General features: G+C 51.7%; 1 protein-coding gene across 4 annotated transcripts in view; it reads right to left on the reverse strand.

Moving 5' to 3' along the window:
* RALY (RALY heterogeneous nuclear ribonucleoprotein) overlaps positions 1 to 19087 on the reverse strand; it is a 118269-nt gene that overhangs the window by 50612 nt on the left and 48570 nt on the right. Inside the window, exon 1 of one of the 4 annotated variants that reach the window (XM_032126831.1) lies at positions 13798 to 14023. The exons of the other annotated variants lie outside the window; for them this stretch is intronic. Coding sequence (XP_031982722.1) covers positions 13798 to 13950 — 153 coding nt within the window. The 5' untranslated portion in view covers positions 13951 to 14023. Of the gene's footprint in view, positions 1 to 13797; positions 14024 to 19087 lie in introns of those variants that run through there. 4 annotated transcript variants of the gene reach the window in all.

A 19087-nucleotide genomic window follows, 5' to 3' on the forward strand; every position in this document is an offset into this window, starting at 1 on the left:
CATTCAAGGCAGCTTTATCTTTGCCCCCACAAGGACAGGTTTGCCCTTGGGGTGAAGGTTGAAGCCCAAGAAGTGGAGGGGCTCTCAAGGAATTCTCTATGAGCCAGCACAGCTGCAGAAGGGAATCACAGAAAAACCATGGAATATCCTGAGCAGGAAGGGACCCACAGGATCATTGATCCAACCCCTGGCCCTGCACAGACACCCCAACAACCCCACCCTGGGCATCCCTGGCAGCGCTGTCCAAACGCTCCTGGAGCTCTGGCAGCCTCGGGGCCGTGCCCATTCCCTGGGGAGCCTGGGCAGTGCCCAGCACCCTCTGGGGGAAGAACCTTTCTTTCCCGATACCCAGCCTGACCCTCCCCTGGGTGCTGTCCCTGGTCACCAGGGTCCATCCATGTGAAATCCTCTGCTCCACAACAAGAAGAAGGGGCAGTTGTGGGAGTGCTCAGTACTCTGGTGCTGGTCCAGGCACTCAGTTAATTATTTATTTAAATCTGAGCCCAAGAGCAGCCTAATTAGATGCAACAGGACACCCCTCCAGCTTAAGTGTTTTGCTGGACCAGCTCCCCGGTATAAAATATAAAGCCAGGGGCTCTGTGCAGAATACAGAGGGATTTGGATTAAATTCTTCTGATGGGGAAGGCAGAAGGGAGAAATGTAGCCTTTATTGAATGTCCTCCTCAGTTTACAATTGATATTCCAAAAAGCTGAGAGCTGTGGTCTTAAGGCAGGAAGGAGGAGATCAGTGTCGCCTGCAGCGAGCGTCCTCCCCTGCCCACCACGCTGAGCTGAGGTGGAACTGAAAAAGGAATCAACCTTATCTTATCTTTTCAGTCAAAAAGGGAAAAATGGAATGATTGTGCTTCCTCAAAGGAGGGACAAGACTGTGTGACTCAGGCTTTCCCACTGATTTTGGATGCCCCCAAAGGACTGGCACACACCTGCAGAGAGCTGGTCCTTGAGCTGCTGCCTCCCAGGAGGAGCTCCTGGATACCAGGGAGCAGGTCCAGCTGGGCAGAACCACCTCCAGATCCAAGCAAACCTCACCTGGAGCTATGCAAAGGACAAAGGAAAGACACTGCCATGTGGAACAATGGGTTCCTGCCCAATTTGGAGGTGCTGAATTTGCCCAGCAGCCAGGATGGCAAAGGGGGATTATCCCAATCCACCAACAACCCCCAGCTCTCTCTGTCCCAGCCCTCCTCATATGAATCAACCCCCTAAAATCCTCCACAGCCAGACCTGGCTGCACAGCTACGTGCCTGTAATGACCAAAATGACAATTTATTTTTCCCTCAGCCTGCAGAGCTTTATAGAGATTCCAGCTATGGTGGTGACCTGCTAATGACCCACCATCAGCACTGCTGCCAGCCCTGCCGGGACTGCCCCAAAAACACGGGCTTTGCTGAGAGCTTCAACTAACCCTGCCTCAAAAAAACCCCATATTTCCCCAAAAAGCATAGAATGGGTCAGGTTGGAAGGGACCTTGAAGATTGTTTTGTTCTATCTTGCTGTCATGGGCAGGGACACCTTCCACCAGACCAGGTTGCTCCAAGCCCTGTCCAACCTGGCCTTGAAAATCAAGCCATGGAAACTCAGAAACATCCCAAAGCAGCAGCACTGGAAACTCCCAGCTTCCACAAGATGGCAACTTCCTCCTGCATGTTTCCACCAGGATTTCCATAGGGTTTTTTGCCAGCAGCTGGTTTGGAGGGGGTTTGGCTGCTGCCTGTTTGAACACACTGTGGCTGCGGGTGGTCAGCACTGAACTGGAAGCCAAGCTCTGCACATCAATAACACCGCGTTTCCCCAAATGTGGCTGCTCTGAATTCATCTGCCTCCCAGTTCTCTGCTCATCCCAAGCCACTTTCTGCACCACTTCACCTTGCTGTGGTTTAACCCCAGCTGGCAACTTGGCCCCACACAGCTGCTGCCTTGCTTCCCCTGGGTGGGATGTTAGAGGGAATTGGAAAGGTAAAAATGAGGAAAGTGTGTTGGGATAAAGACAGTTTAATAGGGAAAGCAAAAGCTGTGCAAAACCAGGAATCCATTCCACACTTCCCATGGGCAGGCAGGTTTCAGGATCATTACAGATTCATGGAATGGTTTGGCTGGAAAGGACCTTATTAACACCGTAAAATATCATCATGTCCCGTAGCCATAGGGAGAAGATCCAGCAGGCAGGAATTGTGCAGCAAGATTGATTTATTTAATTACTTTACAAACTCTTTTATAGACTTTTTTCTTCATAGTCTAATTGGACAAGGATCAGCCACCCCTTGGGGGTGATTGGCTAAAATCCTAAAACATCCATTGTCAAAATATTTTCCTACTGTACCATAAACAAAGCTCGGCAAGGTCGCAGGTGTTTGGTTGTTTCCAGAACTCTGCCACCTCTTCTGTGAGAGAGAAAAGTCTCTCACGGACTTAGAAAACAGCAAGAAAATCCTTGCTAGCAGCATTTTTGTATCCACAGGACCTTAAAGCTCATCTTGTTCCACGCCCTGCCATAGGCAGGGACACCTCCCACTAGACCAGGATTCTCCAAGCCCCATCCAACCTGGCCTTGGACACCTCCAGAGCATCTCTGGGCCCCTTCACCCTTAAGAGTGACTTGGGAAGACAAGCACCATCGCTCCAAACATCACCTCCTTCCTTCTTCCCCCAGCTTTACATGCTGAGCACAATCCCCCGTGGCCTGGAATATCCTTGGGGACAATGGGGCTCAGCTGTCCCCTTCCAACTCCTTGTTCCCCCCAGCTGCTCCACTGGTGGGGCAAGGAGCAGAGCAGACCTCACCTCTGAGCCAGCCCTGCTCAGGTGTGACTGCAACATCCCTGTAAGACCTGCACTGCTTCCAGCACAAACCCAAACCAGCTCCTGCGAGGAAAATTAACACTGTGCCATCCCAAACCAGCCCCTGGGGGTCCTGCATCACCGCCCCACAGCCATCCCAGCTGGCACAGCAGGATCTGCATCCAGCTCTGGGCTCAGCCACAGCCCCAGGAGATGCGGGCAGGTGTTTAACCTCTGCAGGGCCATCTACAAACAGAGCCCAGGCAGCTGTCCCCAGCCCCTGCTAATGCATGAACTGCTTGTGGCACTCACTGCTGCCCTGTGCTTCCTTTTCCATTTTGGCCACCTTTCTGTGCAGATTTGTACCTTGTAACACACTTGCACACTGTCCCTTTAAATGAGTTCTGAATTCTGGGACTGGGTGGAGAAGGACAGCAAGTGTCTGTTTCCTTCAGACAATAAAAGGGCTCCTTTGGCATGGAGCAGGAACGTTGTTCCCCTCCATATCCACTCTTGAGCCTCCCTGCCTATGCACACACACGGACAGGGAGCTCTGAGTGGAGCTGTGTGCTCTCAACAATCCTCCACCTCCAAGCAAGTCAGAAATACTCCTCAGGAGCAAAGACAGCAACAGAGATGCTGATTAGACCAAGAAACTAATAAAGAAAACCTTTCCCAGATCACAAAGGCTATGACTCAGAGGCAAAGCTAAGCTTTAGGATTATCCCACTTACAGCTTCAGAAGAAAATTCAATTAAATGGCAGTCTACCCCGAGTGCCCCCTCTGCAGGGATGCAATGGGCACCCCAAGGAGGGCCCGTCTGGTGCCATTTGGGGAGGGAAGAAGAGCAAGAAGGAAAAGCATCCTGGGATGAGAGGTAGGAGATGCAGGACCCAGAGCAGATATTGGAGCAGCTGGAACAAACCAGTTGCAGGAGGCAATTTAAAGTAAGGAATTACGAGACAGACAAGGAGAGTGTAGAAAAACAAACCCCAGAAATTCATTCCTTTCAAAAGAGAGGGTGAGACAGGGTTAGCAGCAAGTGGTGCCCAGCAGGGTGAGCAGTACAGCCTGAGCTACAAATCACACTTGATTTGAGCAGCCCTGGGAAGCAGAAAGCTGGAGAGTCAATGCAGTGGCACCAGCATTTCCTCAGGGATTCGGCCCCAGTGCTGTCTTGTGTGCTGCTGGCCCGGGGCTGACAGAAACAGGGCACAAACCCAAACGAGCGACCCACCTGCAAAGATCTCCCTGACTCACTGCATTGGAGGTCTCCCACTGCCCAGACTGGGAGTTCTGTGCCACCCTCTTCTAATCCAGCTCCTGTCTGTCCTGGGACAGCTCATTTTGGGAACATTCCTTTGCCTCCTTCCCGCAGGGCAGGCTCAGCATAGAGCACAAACCTCTCAGACCTCCTGTCCTTTGCTCTCCCCTCCATCTGCTCCCCTCCCTTGCTGGTTTCCCTCAGGAGCTGATGGAGAAGCAGCACGGGGTGGAGGAGCAGCACAAGGCAGCCAGGTTGTTGTATTTTGGCTGAAGTGTCCTTGCTCCACACCCCAGAACTGCCCATGTGGGATCTACAGGGTCAGGGTAAGCAGGTGGCTGACTCCCACCTGGAAAGCTGTGTGTCCCTGGGGAGACTGGCCCTGAACACCCCCATGCCAGACAGATGAAAATACTGAAGTTCAAACTGCTGACATGAAAAACACGTTGGCATCTGGAGGGAGGCTGCTGGTTATGCAAATACATGAAATAGTCTATAAAATTTAAGAATAAAGCAACAAAACTGACAGGCTGCTCGAGCATCCAAGCCAAAATCCTTGGTGGTCATTAACAGCTGCCTGCTAAATGGCCAGGCAGTCTTTATTAACCAACAACTGCAGCAGCAAACTCCAGTGACAGCAGAGCTCAAGAGCTAAAATAAATCTTAGAGACTTTCCAGCCAACGCAGTGGAAACACCAGGGTTTGCAGCAATCTGGGATGCTGGGGAGAGCAGGGGGAAGGACATTCAGAAACTGGCTGGGCAAGCTGTAACTACACTGAACAGATCACCTCAGGTTAGCAAAGCTGGAGTCAATACCCAAGCCTTCAGATTTAGACTTTCAATCAAGTGCTTAATTAACAGAGCCTAGAAAAGCAGGGTTCTGCAATTTAATGAGACACTCAACGCAGAGCTAAGTGCTTCAGATATCCAAGCTTTCAAAAAACATGAGAGAGCGATAAAAGAAAGTGAGGACTATGCAAATATAACCCCTCTTTGGGTCGACTGCAAGGTTTGCTGCAAGGAAATGAGGATGCACCATTGCTGGAATGGCTCCGAGACAGTGACAGGAATATTGATTACAGGGCTTGATCCTCAATGACTTCAGCTTGTCTGATTTCAAGAGGGTATCCCAGATTTCCATCTGCTATAGGGAGAGCTGCCTCCTGCAGTTCACTTCCCCCGGTTCTTCACCTGTACGGACCAAGCTGGGGGAGCCAGGAAGCAGCCAACAGCTGTGCTGGGAATTCCAGCAAAGTTTCACAAAACTGAGTCCCTTTAGGTGTCTCTTTTTCTCTTCTGCATGTTCTGATAGGAGGATCAGAAAGCCAAATGGCCAAGCAGAGCTGGAGGTGTCCTCAGCGAAAGGAGTCATGCCAGGAAGGCACCAGGAGCAAGGCTTGGAGAAACGAACTTCAGACCCACATGAACCCTGTGTGCACCTGCCTTTGGCCTGACCCTGAGCTGCCTTCCCAGAAGGGGTTAATGGGATCCATCTGGAGCATCTGGGGAGGCACCAGGTCAGACACCTTGCTGAGAACTGCTCTGTGCAGAGTCACACTCCTGCTCCAAGGGCTGCTGGGTGTCTTGTGTGGTAAACCACAGAAGGAATCCCAGAATGGTTTGGATTCAAGGAACCTTAAAGCTCATCCCATTCCACCCCCTGCCATGGGCAGGGACATCTTCCACTATCCCAGGCTGCTCCAAGCCCTGTCCAGCCTGGCCCTGGACACTGCCAGGGATCCAGGGGCAGCCACAGCTTCTCTGGGCACCCTGTGCCAGGGCCTCCCCACCCTCACAGGGAAGGATTCCCTCCCAAGATCCCATCCAGCCCCGCCCTCTGGCAGTAGGAGGGCATTCCCTGTGTCCTGTCCTCCATCCCTTGTCCAAACTCACTCTCCTGGAGCCCCTTTAGGCCCTGGAAGGGGCTCTAAGCTCTCCCTGGAGCCTTCTCTTCTCCAGGTGAACACCCCAGCTCTCCCAGCCTGGCTCCAGAGCAGAGATCCTAAATCCCAGGCTTTGGGGCTTCCTGCTTGACAAGCATCCACAGGAGAGTGAGGTCCAGGGCATGGGTCAGTCTCTAAACTCAGGGCTTGAGGCTTGGCCGGACTTTTGCACCTCCAATTTGACAACTGAGACACTCAATTCAAGATCTAAATTCCACAGGTAAAAAAAAAAAAAATTAGAGAGTACAGCATTCAGCCCCACAGATGATTCAGGGGTGGAAGAAAATGCATGACAAAGAGAAAATTAAAGACTTTGTTCTGTTTAGCTTATCAAAAGGGATATGGGAAGGTGATGTGATTACTGTGTGCAAGAACCTTCATCTGCAGACAATACCGGATACCAAAGGGCTCTTTAATCAAAAGGGTAAAGACACAACAGGAATAATGGCTGCAAGCTGAAGGCCGACCAATTCAAATGAGATAAAGGGCACAAATTATAGCAGGGAGATGATTAACCACTGGCACAAGTGACAAGGGGGGCAGGGGAGTCTGACTGTTGACATCTTAACTGCATTTCTGTCTGAAAGAGACACTTTAATCACGCTCAGGTTCCCAGGCTCCGTGCTGGGCTGGACTGGGAGCGAGCACCAGGAGGCACAAACAGCGGTGGAATGACAGTGATGGGCTGATCCCAACACCTCCCAGACCCTCCAGGCTTCTTCTTAAGGAAATCCATCCCCAGGGATCCCTCCCGCTGGTCAGAGGCAGCAGGTTAACACTGCACTCGTGGGAAATGCCAGCTTGCTGTGGGATGCTCACATTTGGGAATCCAGGCCCAGCCCACCCCCTCTGCCATGGGGCTCTGAGCCACACCCTTGGCAGAAGCAGCTGGAAGACCCTGCCTGTCTGTGTCAAACTGCAGCACCAGGTGAAATGCTTCATTTGCCCCCCTAAATCCCAGCTCTGCTTTCCGTACACTGCTCTAAACACCAGCTCCAGCCCCCAGCTCCGTTATTTCCGGCATTTCACACCCGGAGAATATACCCTGGCAGTGAATTACCAAAATATGGGTATGGATCTAATACCAACACCCAACTGAGACGGACAAAGACTCCCTAACAGTTTAGAGTTAGAAAGTGTATGTTTATTCCAGCGCCGGGCAGCTGCGTGGGATAGCTCCCTGACAGGCAGTGCAAAGGTACAAGCCAATACAGAGTCTATTTATCCACAGAAGTTATGAATATCTAAAATACAAATGCATATTTATAACATTAACACCTCTTATTCTCCGCTTCGTATGGAAATGAGCTTATATGTCATTAAGCATGCGTAGTGTGCTCTCTGAATTGGGTCAGTGGTCTCGAAGATGAAGTAAAAATAGCCTTCCTCGATTTGACCTTTCTGCCTTCCTGAGTTTCCACAATACAAATTACTTTTGGTGACCTTCCAGTTCCTCTCCGTGACTTCTGAATAGGTTCTCAGGTGGGGAAAATTGGTAATTGTCTACATTTCTTTAGATCTACTTATCAATGTTTCTGTTTCTCATCCTAAGCACAGCTAAACAAACATAGAAGCGAAGGTAATCAGTTATTTAGCAATCAGTTACTTACATCTTAAAGCTTATTTCAGGTCCAGCTCTTCTTAACTAACTTTTAATTAATTCTAACCAATCCTAAACTCCCTTCTAACTAAATTCAGCACAGCTGACCTTCTAACTAAATCTTTATGTTTCTTTTAAAATTCCGTGTTTCAGCAATTCCCCCTGGTTCTGGTTTTTAAGCACAGCGAACAATTACACTCAACTGCACTCGTAAGGCAGCGCTAATGAGGCTCATCCACACACTTTACTGACAGCAGCTGCTGCACAAACCACGGCACTGATCTGGGAGCTGCAGGGGTGAGACCCTCGTGCTGCAATCCAGGGTCCTCCTTGCATGCGCTGGCTGCGGGGTGAGCAGGGTGTGAGCCCTGCCCCTGCTCCTCTCACCTGCTGGATTTGGGCACCACATCAGGCTCCTCAGGGCATCCTGCCCTGCCACAGAGCATGAAAACTTCTCTTTGGGGTCCAGGGAAAACTCCAGCTCAGCAATCCCAGAGATCAAGCAATTACCGCTGGTCAGGAGGTGAAAATAGGGAGTGGTTGAGGAGTAAGGCTTTTGGGACAGGGACTGGCACTGAGGATGGAGGGGACAGGGTGAACCATCCCTGTCAGGGAACCAAGGCAAATGCTTTCAGCGCCTTAAGGAGGACATTTAGTAAGCTGTGACCTGCCCAGGTGCTGAGCCCTGGTTGTGTTTCACCCCAGGAAAGGCTGGATATGGCATTCAAGGACCCAAGTTTATTCCAAGATCCAAGTTTATTCCCCGTGTGCCAATTTGTCACCCTTATCTCCGGCAGCCCACACTGGTCTGGCAGGGCTTGGAAGAAAATGTTGCCCTTGAGGAAGCAGAACATGCTGGGAAAAGAGATCCAGCCAAATGAGATGCACGAGGCTTCCCTGGAATTCCCTGGAGTAGAATTCTCAGGTCTCTGGGAGAGGGACACAGCACCTGCAGCAGGGAGTGGGGCTTTGCTAAGGAATCCTCTCTCTTCTATCAGAAAATTACCCCCTGACAGTGCTGGAGAGCAGCTGGAAAGGGAGGGGAAAGAGTTTGCCATGAAATTTGTGCAATGAAATCACAAAGCTTACAGAAAAATGGATCAACTGTGGCCCCCTCTTCTTAGATTAAAACTCAAGAGTTACAATTTTCTGTTTCTCAATAAAGGTTACAGCTTTCATTCTTCTTACTAAAAGCATGACAACTTCAAAATAAAAAACCTTCTATGACATTTGCCCCATCCCTGGAAGTGTCCGGGGCCAGCTTGGAGCACCCTGGGATAGTGGAACGTGTCCCTGCCCATGGCAGGGGGTGGGATGGGATGAGCTTTTAGGTCTTTTCCAACCCAAATATTCCACGATTCTATGACCTTTGAGGTCTCTATCAACCCAAACCACTCTGTGATTCTATGATTCTATGTCAATTTGCACTGAAAAAGGAATTTTTAACCTAAAAAACTTGAATTGAAACTCACCTTTTTCATTTGTCTTCTGTAGAACAGAATCCCCGATGTCATTGCTATGGAGAGCTATGAAATCTACAAAAGGTGGCCTTCCCATCAAATTCTGTGATCATGGCATTATTGATGTATCCCCACTCCACAGGACTTCCCTGCAAAGAGCCTGAAGAACGCTGATTATCGGGAGCATTGGTCAGCAAACTGCCAAGTGCTGGACTATTTGCTGTGCTGCTCCCCGTGATAAATAAACAAAACTGCTGCTTTGCCCTTTATAGCATTGATTAGATCTGGGTAAAACAAATAGAAAAGAAAAAAAAAACCTACAGGAGGGATTTACAGTTGCTCCTCAACTCGAGCTCAGCCCTGGGGGGAGGAATTCCTGTAAATGGTGGTGTTTCCAAGGTGCTGCAGTGGGACGGTGAAGGTTTAACAAAACCCAGCTGTGGCACGATAAAAACTGGAGTGGGTGGCACAGCCCTGGCTGAGGGTGGGCTGCAGGGTCAGGGGGACAAAGTTTCTGAGCCAGACAGAGGCAGGAATAGCCTGAAGGAGCAGGAAAATGGGGAGTCCAAAGGGGGAAACGGGTCCCCAAGCTGCAAAACCTTTTCCAGTGAGGAAAAGCACTGCGAGAGCAGCATCCCAGTGCAGACCAGGAGCAACCTCTCCTTCCATCACCTCTTTGCAGAGTGCCTGGTGGCCTCTCCCATGCTGGCCATGGCACAAGAACACAGGGAGGGCTGGAACTTGGACCTTTCCTACAGGGTGAGCAATCTACAGGGTGCCCAGAGCAGGTGTGGCTGCCCCTGGATTCCTGGCAGTGTCCAAGGCCAGCTTGGATGGGGCTTGGAGCAACCTGGGATAGTGGAAGGTGTCCCTGCCCACAGCAGGGGGTGGAATGGGATAATCATTAAGGTCCCTTCCAACCCAAACCATTCCAGATTCTATAATTTTGCCCTGCTCCAACACCACCATTCCTTGTGCAGTTCCAAGCCCTTAAAAGCACAGCAGGCTCAGAGCCCAGGGGCCAGCACAGAGCCCGGGGACCAGCACAGAGCCTGGGGGGACTGCAAAGCTTGGGGTGGCACAGGTCTGCCCTGCTGGTGCTACAAGACCTACACCTGGTGAGCATGAGGGTGTCCAAGTCAGCATCAGCTTCACTGGCACCAGGACAGGAGATGGTGACGAGGTGGGGCAGGGATGTGGGGCAGACACCTGATCTGCCATCACATTTAGCAGGCCACAGAGATGCTTCCAGGGGGGATGCAGGGCAGGCAGGAGCTGCAGGCAGGAGCTGCCAGACCCACAGGGCACACAGGAGGCTCTAGGTGAGGAGATACAAGGAGGAAAAGCCTGCAGAGGGGACAGCAGCCACGAGATCCAGGTCTCTATCCCTGCACGCCTTTCCCTGAGCTCTCCCTGCCTGCTTCCCCACACCCCCTCAGTTCAGTGCCATCCACCCCCTCAGCATCTCCCTTCTCCCCCCTGACGATGGAAAATGATGGCACCAGACAGCCCCGATGTCCTTCTCCACAAAGAAATTCTGTGCCAAATCCTGTCCTTCATCCAGTGAGTGAGAGCAGAGCCTTTCTCAGTCCGAATGTGATCTTGAATCTCCAGAGGCTTCTGCCACCTGCAGTACAGGCTTCACTTCTAATTACTGCTGTTAACGAATCTGCCTGCAACAGCAAGCTCCCAGTGCTGTTTTTCCAAGGGCTTTGTGGGAATGACACCGTCATCACATTCCCTCCCAGCCCTGTCCAACCTGGCCTTGGACACTGCCAGGGATCCAGGGGCAGCCACAGCTTCTCTGGGCACCCTGTGCCAGGGCCTCCCCACCCTCACAGGGACGAATTCTCTCCCAAAATCCCATCTAAATCTACCCTCTGTCCTCTAAAAGCCATTAGAAGAATCCCAGGGCTTTTTTTTTTTTTTTCTGTTTGCAGCCAGAAACTTCCTGTGACCCAGGGGGCTTGCCCCACATTCCAGCAGGGAATATGAAATAGGATCAGGCCTCCTAAGCCAGGAGACCCTCTTCTTTCTCTTTTTGAGCCCCCAAACTTTCTCTTCCTGTCTGTCCATCCCACCCAAGCCAGCACCTCTCCCCCTGCCAAGAGCAATCCCTCGGACAGAGCTCCTTGTTACTCTGAATTTTATGGAATATAGATCTGTCTCCTCCCCAGCTCTGAGCTTTGCTGATTCAGAGGAAAGGGATCTTTAACGATCCCCTAGATAGCTGTATTTTTCTTACCTAAGTGCTCACAAATTGCATCCTACGACCAATTAAACAGATGGTTTCTCATTTTTTCACAACAAACATAATTTGTAATTCCAAAATATCAATAAAAAGTCCTTTCTTCCTTTTTATATTCTGCAGCATTTGCAACTCAGCTCGGTAATTTTGGAGTCAATAATTAAAAAAAGGGGCAATTAGGGTATTAATTGGGAATCACCAAGTTACTTCATAGAATATATTCCGTATTTATCCACTGCCTCCTCTGCCCAGACTGCTCTCACCACACGGAATGCTGCTCCATCATCACAGCTGGGGTTTTTAGAGCAGCCCATCCCTCCTTCCCAGCCCTTTGTCTCAGCTGGGCACCTGGCTGGAAACACCAGACAAGTGATGGATCTGGGACAGGGCAAGGGAATGATGGATCCTGGAGGGATGAGCAGGATTTACCTTGAACTAAGCTGTGTTTGCTCTTTGGAACCAGGTGGGAAAACCAGCCTGGTCACTGTGGAGAATTAGAGTAAGAAAAGGGGAAAAGGATTTCCTGCAAATGTTATTGCCCACCATAACCCCAAGAGTTTCATTTTATCAATGATGCATTTTGTTTCCTGCCTACTGTTCTGATTATTCCTAGGACTGAAAAATGGAAGTGGCCCAACAGAAGGTAGGTTTTTGGTATTAAATACCAGTGGTGTAGTTACCAGCCCAAATCACACTTCAGACATCCATGCATCCCTTTCACAGCCCTGGCAAAGGATCTGGATATGGCATCCCTGAGCCATGGGGAGGCTCAGGACCCTACAATGACCACAGGGTCATGGCCTTGTCTCACACCAGGGAAGGGAGAGGATGAGCATGGAAGAAGAATATGGGAGAGGGTGGAGGAACAAGGAGTGAGCACCTCTGTTGGGTGGGTGTCACTTCCTGAGTGCCCCCAGTCCTGCAAATACACCCCAAAACAGCTCCCTCAGCCCCGGCCCTCCTCCTGCCTCCTCCCTTGCAGCCTGACATTTTTGGAAATGGGATGCTGTCCTCTCTTTTCCTTTCACAGCAATATCCAGATCCACGGGAGGCATTCTGGATGTGCCAGACTTGGCAGATTCGGATGGAGCCAGCGAGGCAGGGCACACACACGAGCCCAGGCACAAAGGCAGGGCACTCTGCTTCCCCAAGCAGATTTCCTGCTATCAGGAGGGATATTTCTGATATCAGAGTGCTAATACAGCCTGGCTTTAGATGGATTGGCAGCTCACCACCTGCAGTACAAAGACTTCCATCAGCTGTCTCGCCACACAAAGAGCAGCGTCTCTATCAAATCCTAATACCTGGTGATTCTGCAAGTTTGGGATTAATACCAAGGGTAAGGAGGAAATGCAAGTCAGCTGAATGCACGGGGATGTTATCCCAGTTTGGGAACAGCTGCTCTGCACCAGCACAGCAGCCCTGGCACTGGAGCACACACAGAGGATGCAGAAGATGAAGGCAAAGAAGGACAAACATCCCGAGGGACTGCAGGACTGTTGCAGGCACTCTGGAAATAGTGAAATGAGGTGAGGCAGAGCACGGGCACTGAGGGAGAGAGGAAGTTCCCATGTGAGAAGGACTCACTGAGCCCATCAGAAGTGGTCTGAGGTGCAGCAGTGCCCTACTTCTGTCGCAATGGCAATGGCAGCTCAGGGTCACCTCAAGGGAGGGGATTCTCCTCCTCTGCTCTGCTCAGGTGGGACCCCACCTGCAGAGCTGCCTCCAGCCCTGGGGCCCCCAGGGCATGAAGAAAATGGAGCTGATAGAACAAGTGGCAAGGAGGCCACGGAGATGCTCCAAGGGCTGCAGCTTCTCTGCTCTGGGAAAGGCTGGGAATGCTGGGAGTGTTCACCTGGAGAGGAGAAGGCTCCAGGGAGGCCTTAGAGCCCCTTCCAGAGCCTAAAGGGGCTCCAAGAGAGCTTTTTTTGGGACAAGGGATGGAGTGCCAGGACAAGAGGGAATGCCCTCCCACTGCCAGAGGGCAGGGATGGATGGGATATTGGGAAGGAATTGTTCCCTGGGAGGGTGCTGAGGCCCTGGCACAGGGTGCCCAGAGCAGCTGTGGCTGCCCCTGGATCCCTGGAAGTGTCCAAGGCCAGGCTGGACAGGGCTTAGAGCAGCCTGGGATAGTGGAAGGTGTCCCTGCCCATGGCAGGGGGTGGGACTGGATGAGCTTTAAAGTCCCTTCCAAAACCATTCATGATTCCATGATCTCAGACCTCATGCACCCTTGGGGCTGCTGCAGCACCAGTCCCAGCAGAGGCTTTCAGGGTGGAGGGACCTTGGGATCAGCCCTCAGGACACTCCCTGCTCCCCCCCAGCTCTGCAGGGGGCTCCCAGGAAGGGCCAGAGGCAGGAGCTCCATCTCCACTTCCCATCCTCCTTTCAGGAATGGTTTCCAGTGCTGACACTGGACACTTCTCCTTACATTTGAGGAGCTGTGCTGGCCCCAAAGCAGGGCTGTCCAAGGACACTCACCAGTGTGCAGGAAGGGCTGAGACCAGCTGGATCCCTGTGGCCAGAGCTGGGACATCCCTCCCTGGATGGGAGTTTAGAAGGCAGGATAGAAAGGGCAGCAGAGAGCAGCTGGCAGAGCCCCTCCTGGGGCTGGCTTTTCTGTCGAGATTCCATCGATGTCGGTAAGAGATGGTGAAGGATTTTCTCGCCACATGTGGCTCTAGGATGGAGCTCCTGATCTATGGATCACAGCTCACCAAGGAGACAGCTCTGAGGAAAAATGCTCAGGAGGAAGAAATGGCACCACTGTAGAGAAAAGCCCAGGGACTATTTTCTGGGGTCATTCCTCTTAGAAAAACTGCCCTGTAGAGTGACAGAACAGCACTTATCTGAGCACCAGGGACTCTGCAGCTGGCTCTGAGCAGGACAACCCCCATGGACTCATCCTTCAGGCTCACTGAACCATGGAATCATTAAGGTTGGAGAAGCCCTTTAAGATCCAATGAGTCCAACCATTAATTAACCCAGCACTGTCCAGCCCACCCCTAACCCACATCCCCAAGGACATTTTTTGAACACCTCCAGGGATGGAGACTCCACCACTGCCCTGTTCCAATGCCTGACCACTCTTTCAGGGAAGGAAATATCCAATATCCAATCTCAACCTCCCCTGGCCCAGCCTGAGGCCGTTCCCTCTCCTCCTGTCCCTGTTCCCTGCCAGCAGAGCCCGACCCCCCCCCCGGCTGCCCCCTCCTGTCAGAGACTTGTGCAGAGCCACAAGGTCCCCCCTGAGCCTCCTTTGCTCCAGGCTCAGCGCCCCCCAGCTCCCTCAGCCTCTCCTGGGGCTCCAGACCCTTCCCAGCTCTGTTCCCATCTCTGGACACGCTTCCCACACCGAGTGTGCCTGTGAGCTGTACCTGTACCTACGGGAATTCCTTCACCACAGAGTCCTGGAGCCAAAATCCAGCCAAATTTTACATTGCTCATCAGCTTTCCAGCAGCTCCAATGAATGCTGCTACACCATGTCCAGCCCTTAATTCCACCCTGCATCACACAGGGCACCAGAGACACCACCCAGGCACCAGGACCCTACAAGAAGGTTTTTCCCCAAATCTCCTTGCAGATGGGTCTCAGCAGACTTTCCACAGCCAGGAAAGGCAAGTGCAGCTTCCTCCACCCCCTCCCAGTGCATCACTTCTGCCAGCCCATCAAACCTTGACCTCCCAGCACTACAAACTCCAGCATTTCTTCTCTGCTTGTGAGCATGAGAAAGAAAAAGTTCACTAAAAGACTCGGCTGGGTCCGTATCAAAAACTCTCCACCCCTTACACACTTTTCCCTCAAATTACAAAATAATATCACCTGATTTTACAGTTCTGCAGATTTCATGTGCCACAAAGCAGCATCTATGTGTGCTCCCAATTTCTGCCTGGCTTTGGCTTGGAGCATCTCCTACCTGCCCATTTTTATTCACAAGTACAAAGGCAAAGCTCCAGTGCAGTTTTCCACCCCCTGCAAACAGAGATATTGGTGTTTATTTATAGCTCCTTGTTTGCAGAGAGCCCACAGAGAGGGGAAGAGATGTCATTCCCAGGGGAAGGCAGATGGATTGAATCAATCACCACTTGGAGGGGCCTGGGGTGTTTCACAAAAGAACCACAATTCACAATGGAAGATAAATTATCCAAACAGATCCGAACACATCCTTGTCTGTCAGTTACTGTCTCCAAACAATCTTCACAAGAAATAGAGCAGGATCCCCTCTTTGAGGTCTAGCAGTAAAGCACAGTTTTCCTCTCCAGTTCTGGAGTTTGCTCAAGTTGCAGTCTCACTTTGAATCTCAAACTGTGTCACTGACTGACCCCTCAAAAAAGGTCTCCAGCTTCTTTAAAAGTTTCCTTTGACAGTTGGGAAACAAATCCTCCCAAAGTGCTGCAAACTGCTCTACCATGGAATGCTTGAAGTGTTTGTGCTGGAAGAGGCCTTAAAGCTCCTCTTGTTCCACCCCCTGCCATGGGCAGGGACACCTTCCACTGTCCCAGGCTGCTCCAAGTCCCATCCAACCTGGCCTTGGACACTGCCAGGGATCCAGGGGCAGCCACAGCTTCTCTGGGCACCCTGTGCCAGGGCCTCCCCACCCTCACAGGGAAGAATTCCCTCCCAACATCCCACCTATCCCTGACCTCCTTAAGCTTAAAGCCGCTCCCCCTTTTCCTATCACTCCACACCTTTGTAAAAAGCAGGGTAAGGTAAGGGTGGGTAGGATGGGGGGCTGTTCCTCCATGAAAAAAGGGTATTTCTGGATCTGGAGACAGAGGGAGAAGGGAGCAGCTCTCCTTTTCTCGTGCATTGGTAAAAGTTGTCAAAGATGGACAAGGAGAGCTTCTTAATTTGGAAAAAGGGCCAGCACCTCACAGACACCTACAGATTTCCCTGGCAGCATCAGGGAACTGACCTACCTTCAGGAGTTAGAGGGTGATCCTAGCTGCAGTGCCAAACTCAGCTGAAGAGGGGAGAATGGGAAATAGGGAGAACGAGGAAGAGAAAAGATTAAAAGAGAGTTAATAGAATAAAGTCAATGTTCCCAGGTTTCCTACACACCTCTGCTGAGTGCAGCAGCCAGCTCCTCCAGGCCATGGGCATTTCAATCCTACAGTTCCCACATTTTATTCCCTAACCAAATCTAACCATGCCAATACCCCACTGTGGAACTACAAGTATTTATAACCAGCCACCAATTAAACCAGCAATGTTCCCTTGGCTCCTCTGAGTCTGCCTGAGATCTTCAAAACTTTACATGACCCATGCAGTGCCCTTTGTATTCCCTCGTTTTCCATAAGGTGATAATATCCCAGGGCTGTTACACTCAAGGGATTACCACTTTGATGCCCTGGGAGTCAGGAGGTGGAATGATAGGATCATGGAATATCCCTGAGCTGGGAGGGATGATCCACAGGGATCATGCAGTCCAGCTCCTGGCCCTGCACAGACACCCCAACAACCCCACCCTGGGCATCCCTGAGAGCTCCTGGAGCTCTGGCAGCCTCAGGGCCGTGCCCATTCCCTGGGGAGCCTGGGCAGTGCCCTCTCGGAGAAGAACCTTTTCCCAATATCCAAAGGCATGATATCCAACCATGTCCATTGCCAAAGACAGTTTCAACCCCCTTTATACAGCCTGGTTCTCCATCAGACAGAACCAGCTCGGTGACACAATATCCCATGAAAATGGAAATCCCATATACAAGCACAGCTCTAACCAAAGTATTTTTTAGCAGGAACAGGGAACTATGTAGATAACCACTATTTTGAGCCTCAGCCTGCTGTGTTTTGTGCCTGTTCTACAGGAGAGCAGGTAACAGCTCACGATCTTGCCTTGCTGTGTGTTTTTAATAAACATATGGTTCCCATCCTCTGACCCCTTTCCCACTTCTGGGCTCAGCTGACAAATCACATGGCCACAGATGACAAAACAACCTGAGTCTCTGCAGTACTGTGCTTTCCAAAGCCGTTGGGGTAATGGCAGGGACTGCTCTCTAAGCAAATGGACCATTTATGGTGGCCAATAAAAGCCCTCAATTCCTCACAGCCATGAAGCAAATCTGGGGGTTCCCTCTTTGTCCGAGCTCTGGGGAGCTGGACTGTGGCAGCCACAGGGCAGCTAAAAGGCAGAAGAAAAGTAATTAATCCCTCTTTCCTTCCACAGTTTCCTCACAGTTTAAATGCAGAGCAGGAAAAAGCTCCAGAGCAGCGGGAGAGCTGGGCTGGGGGCAGCCAGGCCTCCCCAGGGCAGGTTTGGCTGCACCTCCTCATCTCCAGGATAATGGCAGGAACAAAGAGCTGCTGGGAGCACAGACTTCCCTCCTTGCTCAGAGCTGGAACCAAGTGAAGTCTGACCCATCCCTGTCCCTGGAACACCTCCCTGCCTGAAGGAAACTCAGCAGAGAAGCTACACCAGGTCACGGCCATCAGGCCCTTCCATCTGGGAAAGGACCTTTACCTTAGCACAGCAATGGGATGGGAATTAGCCAGAGTTAATTTTGAGACATTTGGGGTGGAAGCCAAGCCCAAGGAAGTGAGGGATGCAACAAGCAGCAATCCCAGCCCTGTTAGGCCAGGAATTACAATGCAGCAAGGTCACTAATGGGGGGGGGGGGGGAAATCATCCAAGCAGTTCTGAGTGGGAGGGAAGGGTGGGAGATGACGCTGGAAAGCGCAGGGTGAAATCAAACTGGAGAAATCAATATTGGGAGAGGACAGAGGGGGGGCACGGAACACAGGAAGAGATAAATTAAAGGCTTGCCCAAGTGCTGTGATGGCTAGTGAGCAATAAATTAAATCAAAAAGGGCAATGGGGACGAGCAAGGCACTGTAAAAAATTAATTAAAAGGAAGGGAGGCATAACCAAGGCATAAAACATGGGTGCTTCTGGAGAGATTAGAGGAGCCAGGCAATGAAGAGGCTTTGGGAAGTGTAATAGGAGCCAAGGCAGAGGCTGTAAAGGCTGTGACCGCATGGAAGGGTCAGGTGAACAACACAGATGCATTTCCAGACTCTGAGAAGCAGCAAAGCATCGGAGAAGAAAAGAAATCTCCTGCAGAAGGAGGTGCTGGCATAGCAAACTTCACTCCTTGGCTTCTGTAGCCAAAATGCAGCAGGGTGCTGAGTCCCTCCATCTGCCTGCTGCTGTCCCCTGCCCCTCTGCCCCACAGGAGGGCCACGGGGCTGCTGCAGGGTGGGGCATTTTCCCTGGGTGTGTTCCCCAACTGTCTGCACCGACACAGGGAAGGGCTGGGCAGGGCAGACTGGAGCTGGCTGCCCCCAGGACTCCCCCCTGGCTCTCCCAAATGCACCCCCAGGCTCCCTGCAGCCATCCCTGCAGGCATCCCCCAGCTCCTGAGCAGAATTCACCAGCCCTGGCTGCTGCAGCCCAGTTTGGCCCATCCATGGGGTGGATGCATCCCGCTGCCTTCTGCAGGCTGGTGGGACAGGCAGCATTTGGGTGAGGCCACAGGACAAGCACAGCCTCACATCCACATCCCTGCTGGTCCAGCGGCCATCAGGGCTTGAATGGCAGGTGTGAGTGCACAGGGGGACACCCTGCTTCCCTCCAGGACTGCCCTGGGCTGAGCCCTTGGACACGGAGCTGCTGCACTGTGAACACAGCAGTGCCATGCACTGGGAGAGCCAGGGCTGGACAAGGCCTGGGTGGAGAGAGAACAGCTCAGGCACCTCCCTCGAGCATGGGGAACTTGCCTGAAGTCCCATTTGTGTCCTGGGCCCATCGCCCAAGAGCTGCATGGGGCCAGCCCA

The sequence above is a fragment of the Corvus moneduloides genome, chromosome 17, assembly GCF_009650955.1.
Source record: "Corvus moneduloides isolate bCorMon1 chromosome 17, bCorMon1.pri, whole genome shotgun sequence".
Lineage (NCBI taxonomy): Eukaryota > Metazoa > Chordata > Aves > Passeriformes > Corvidae > Corvus > Corvus moneduloides.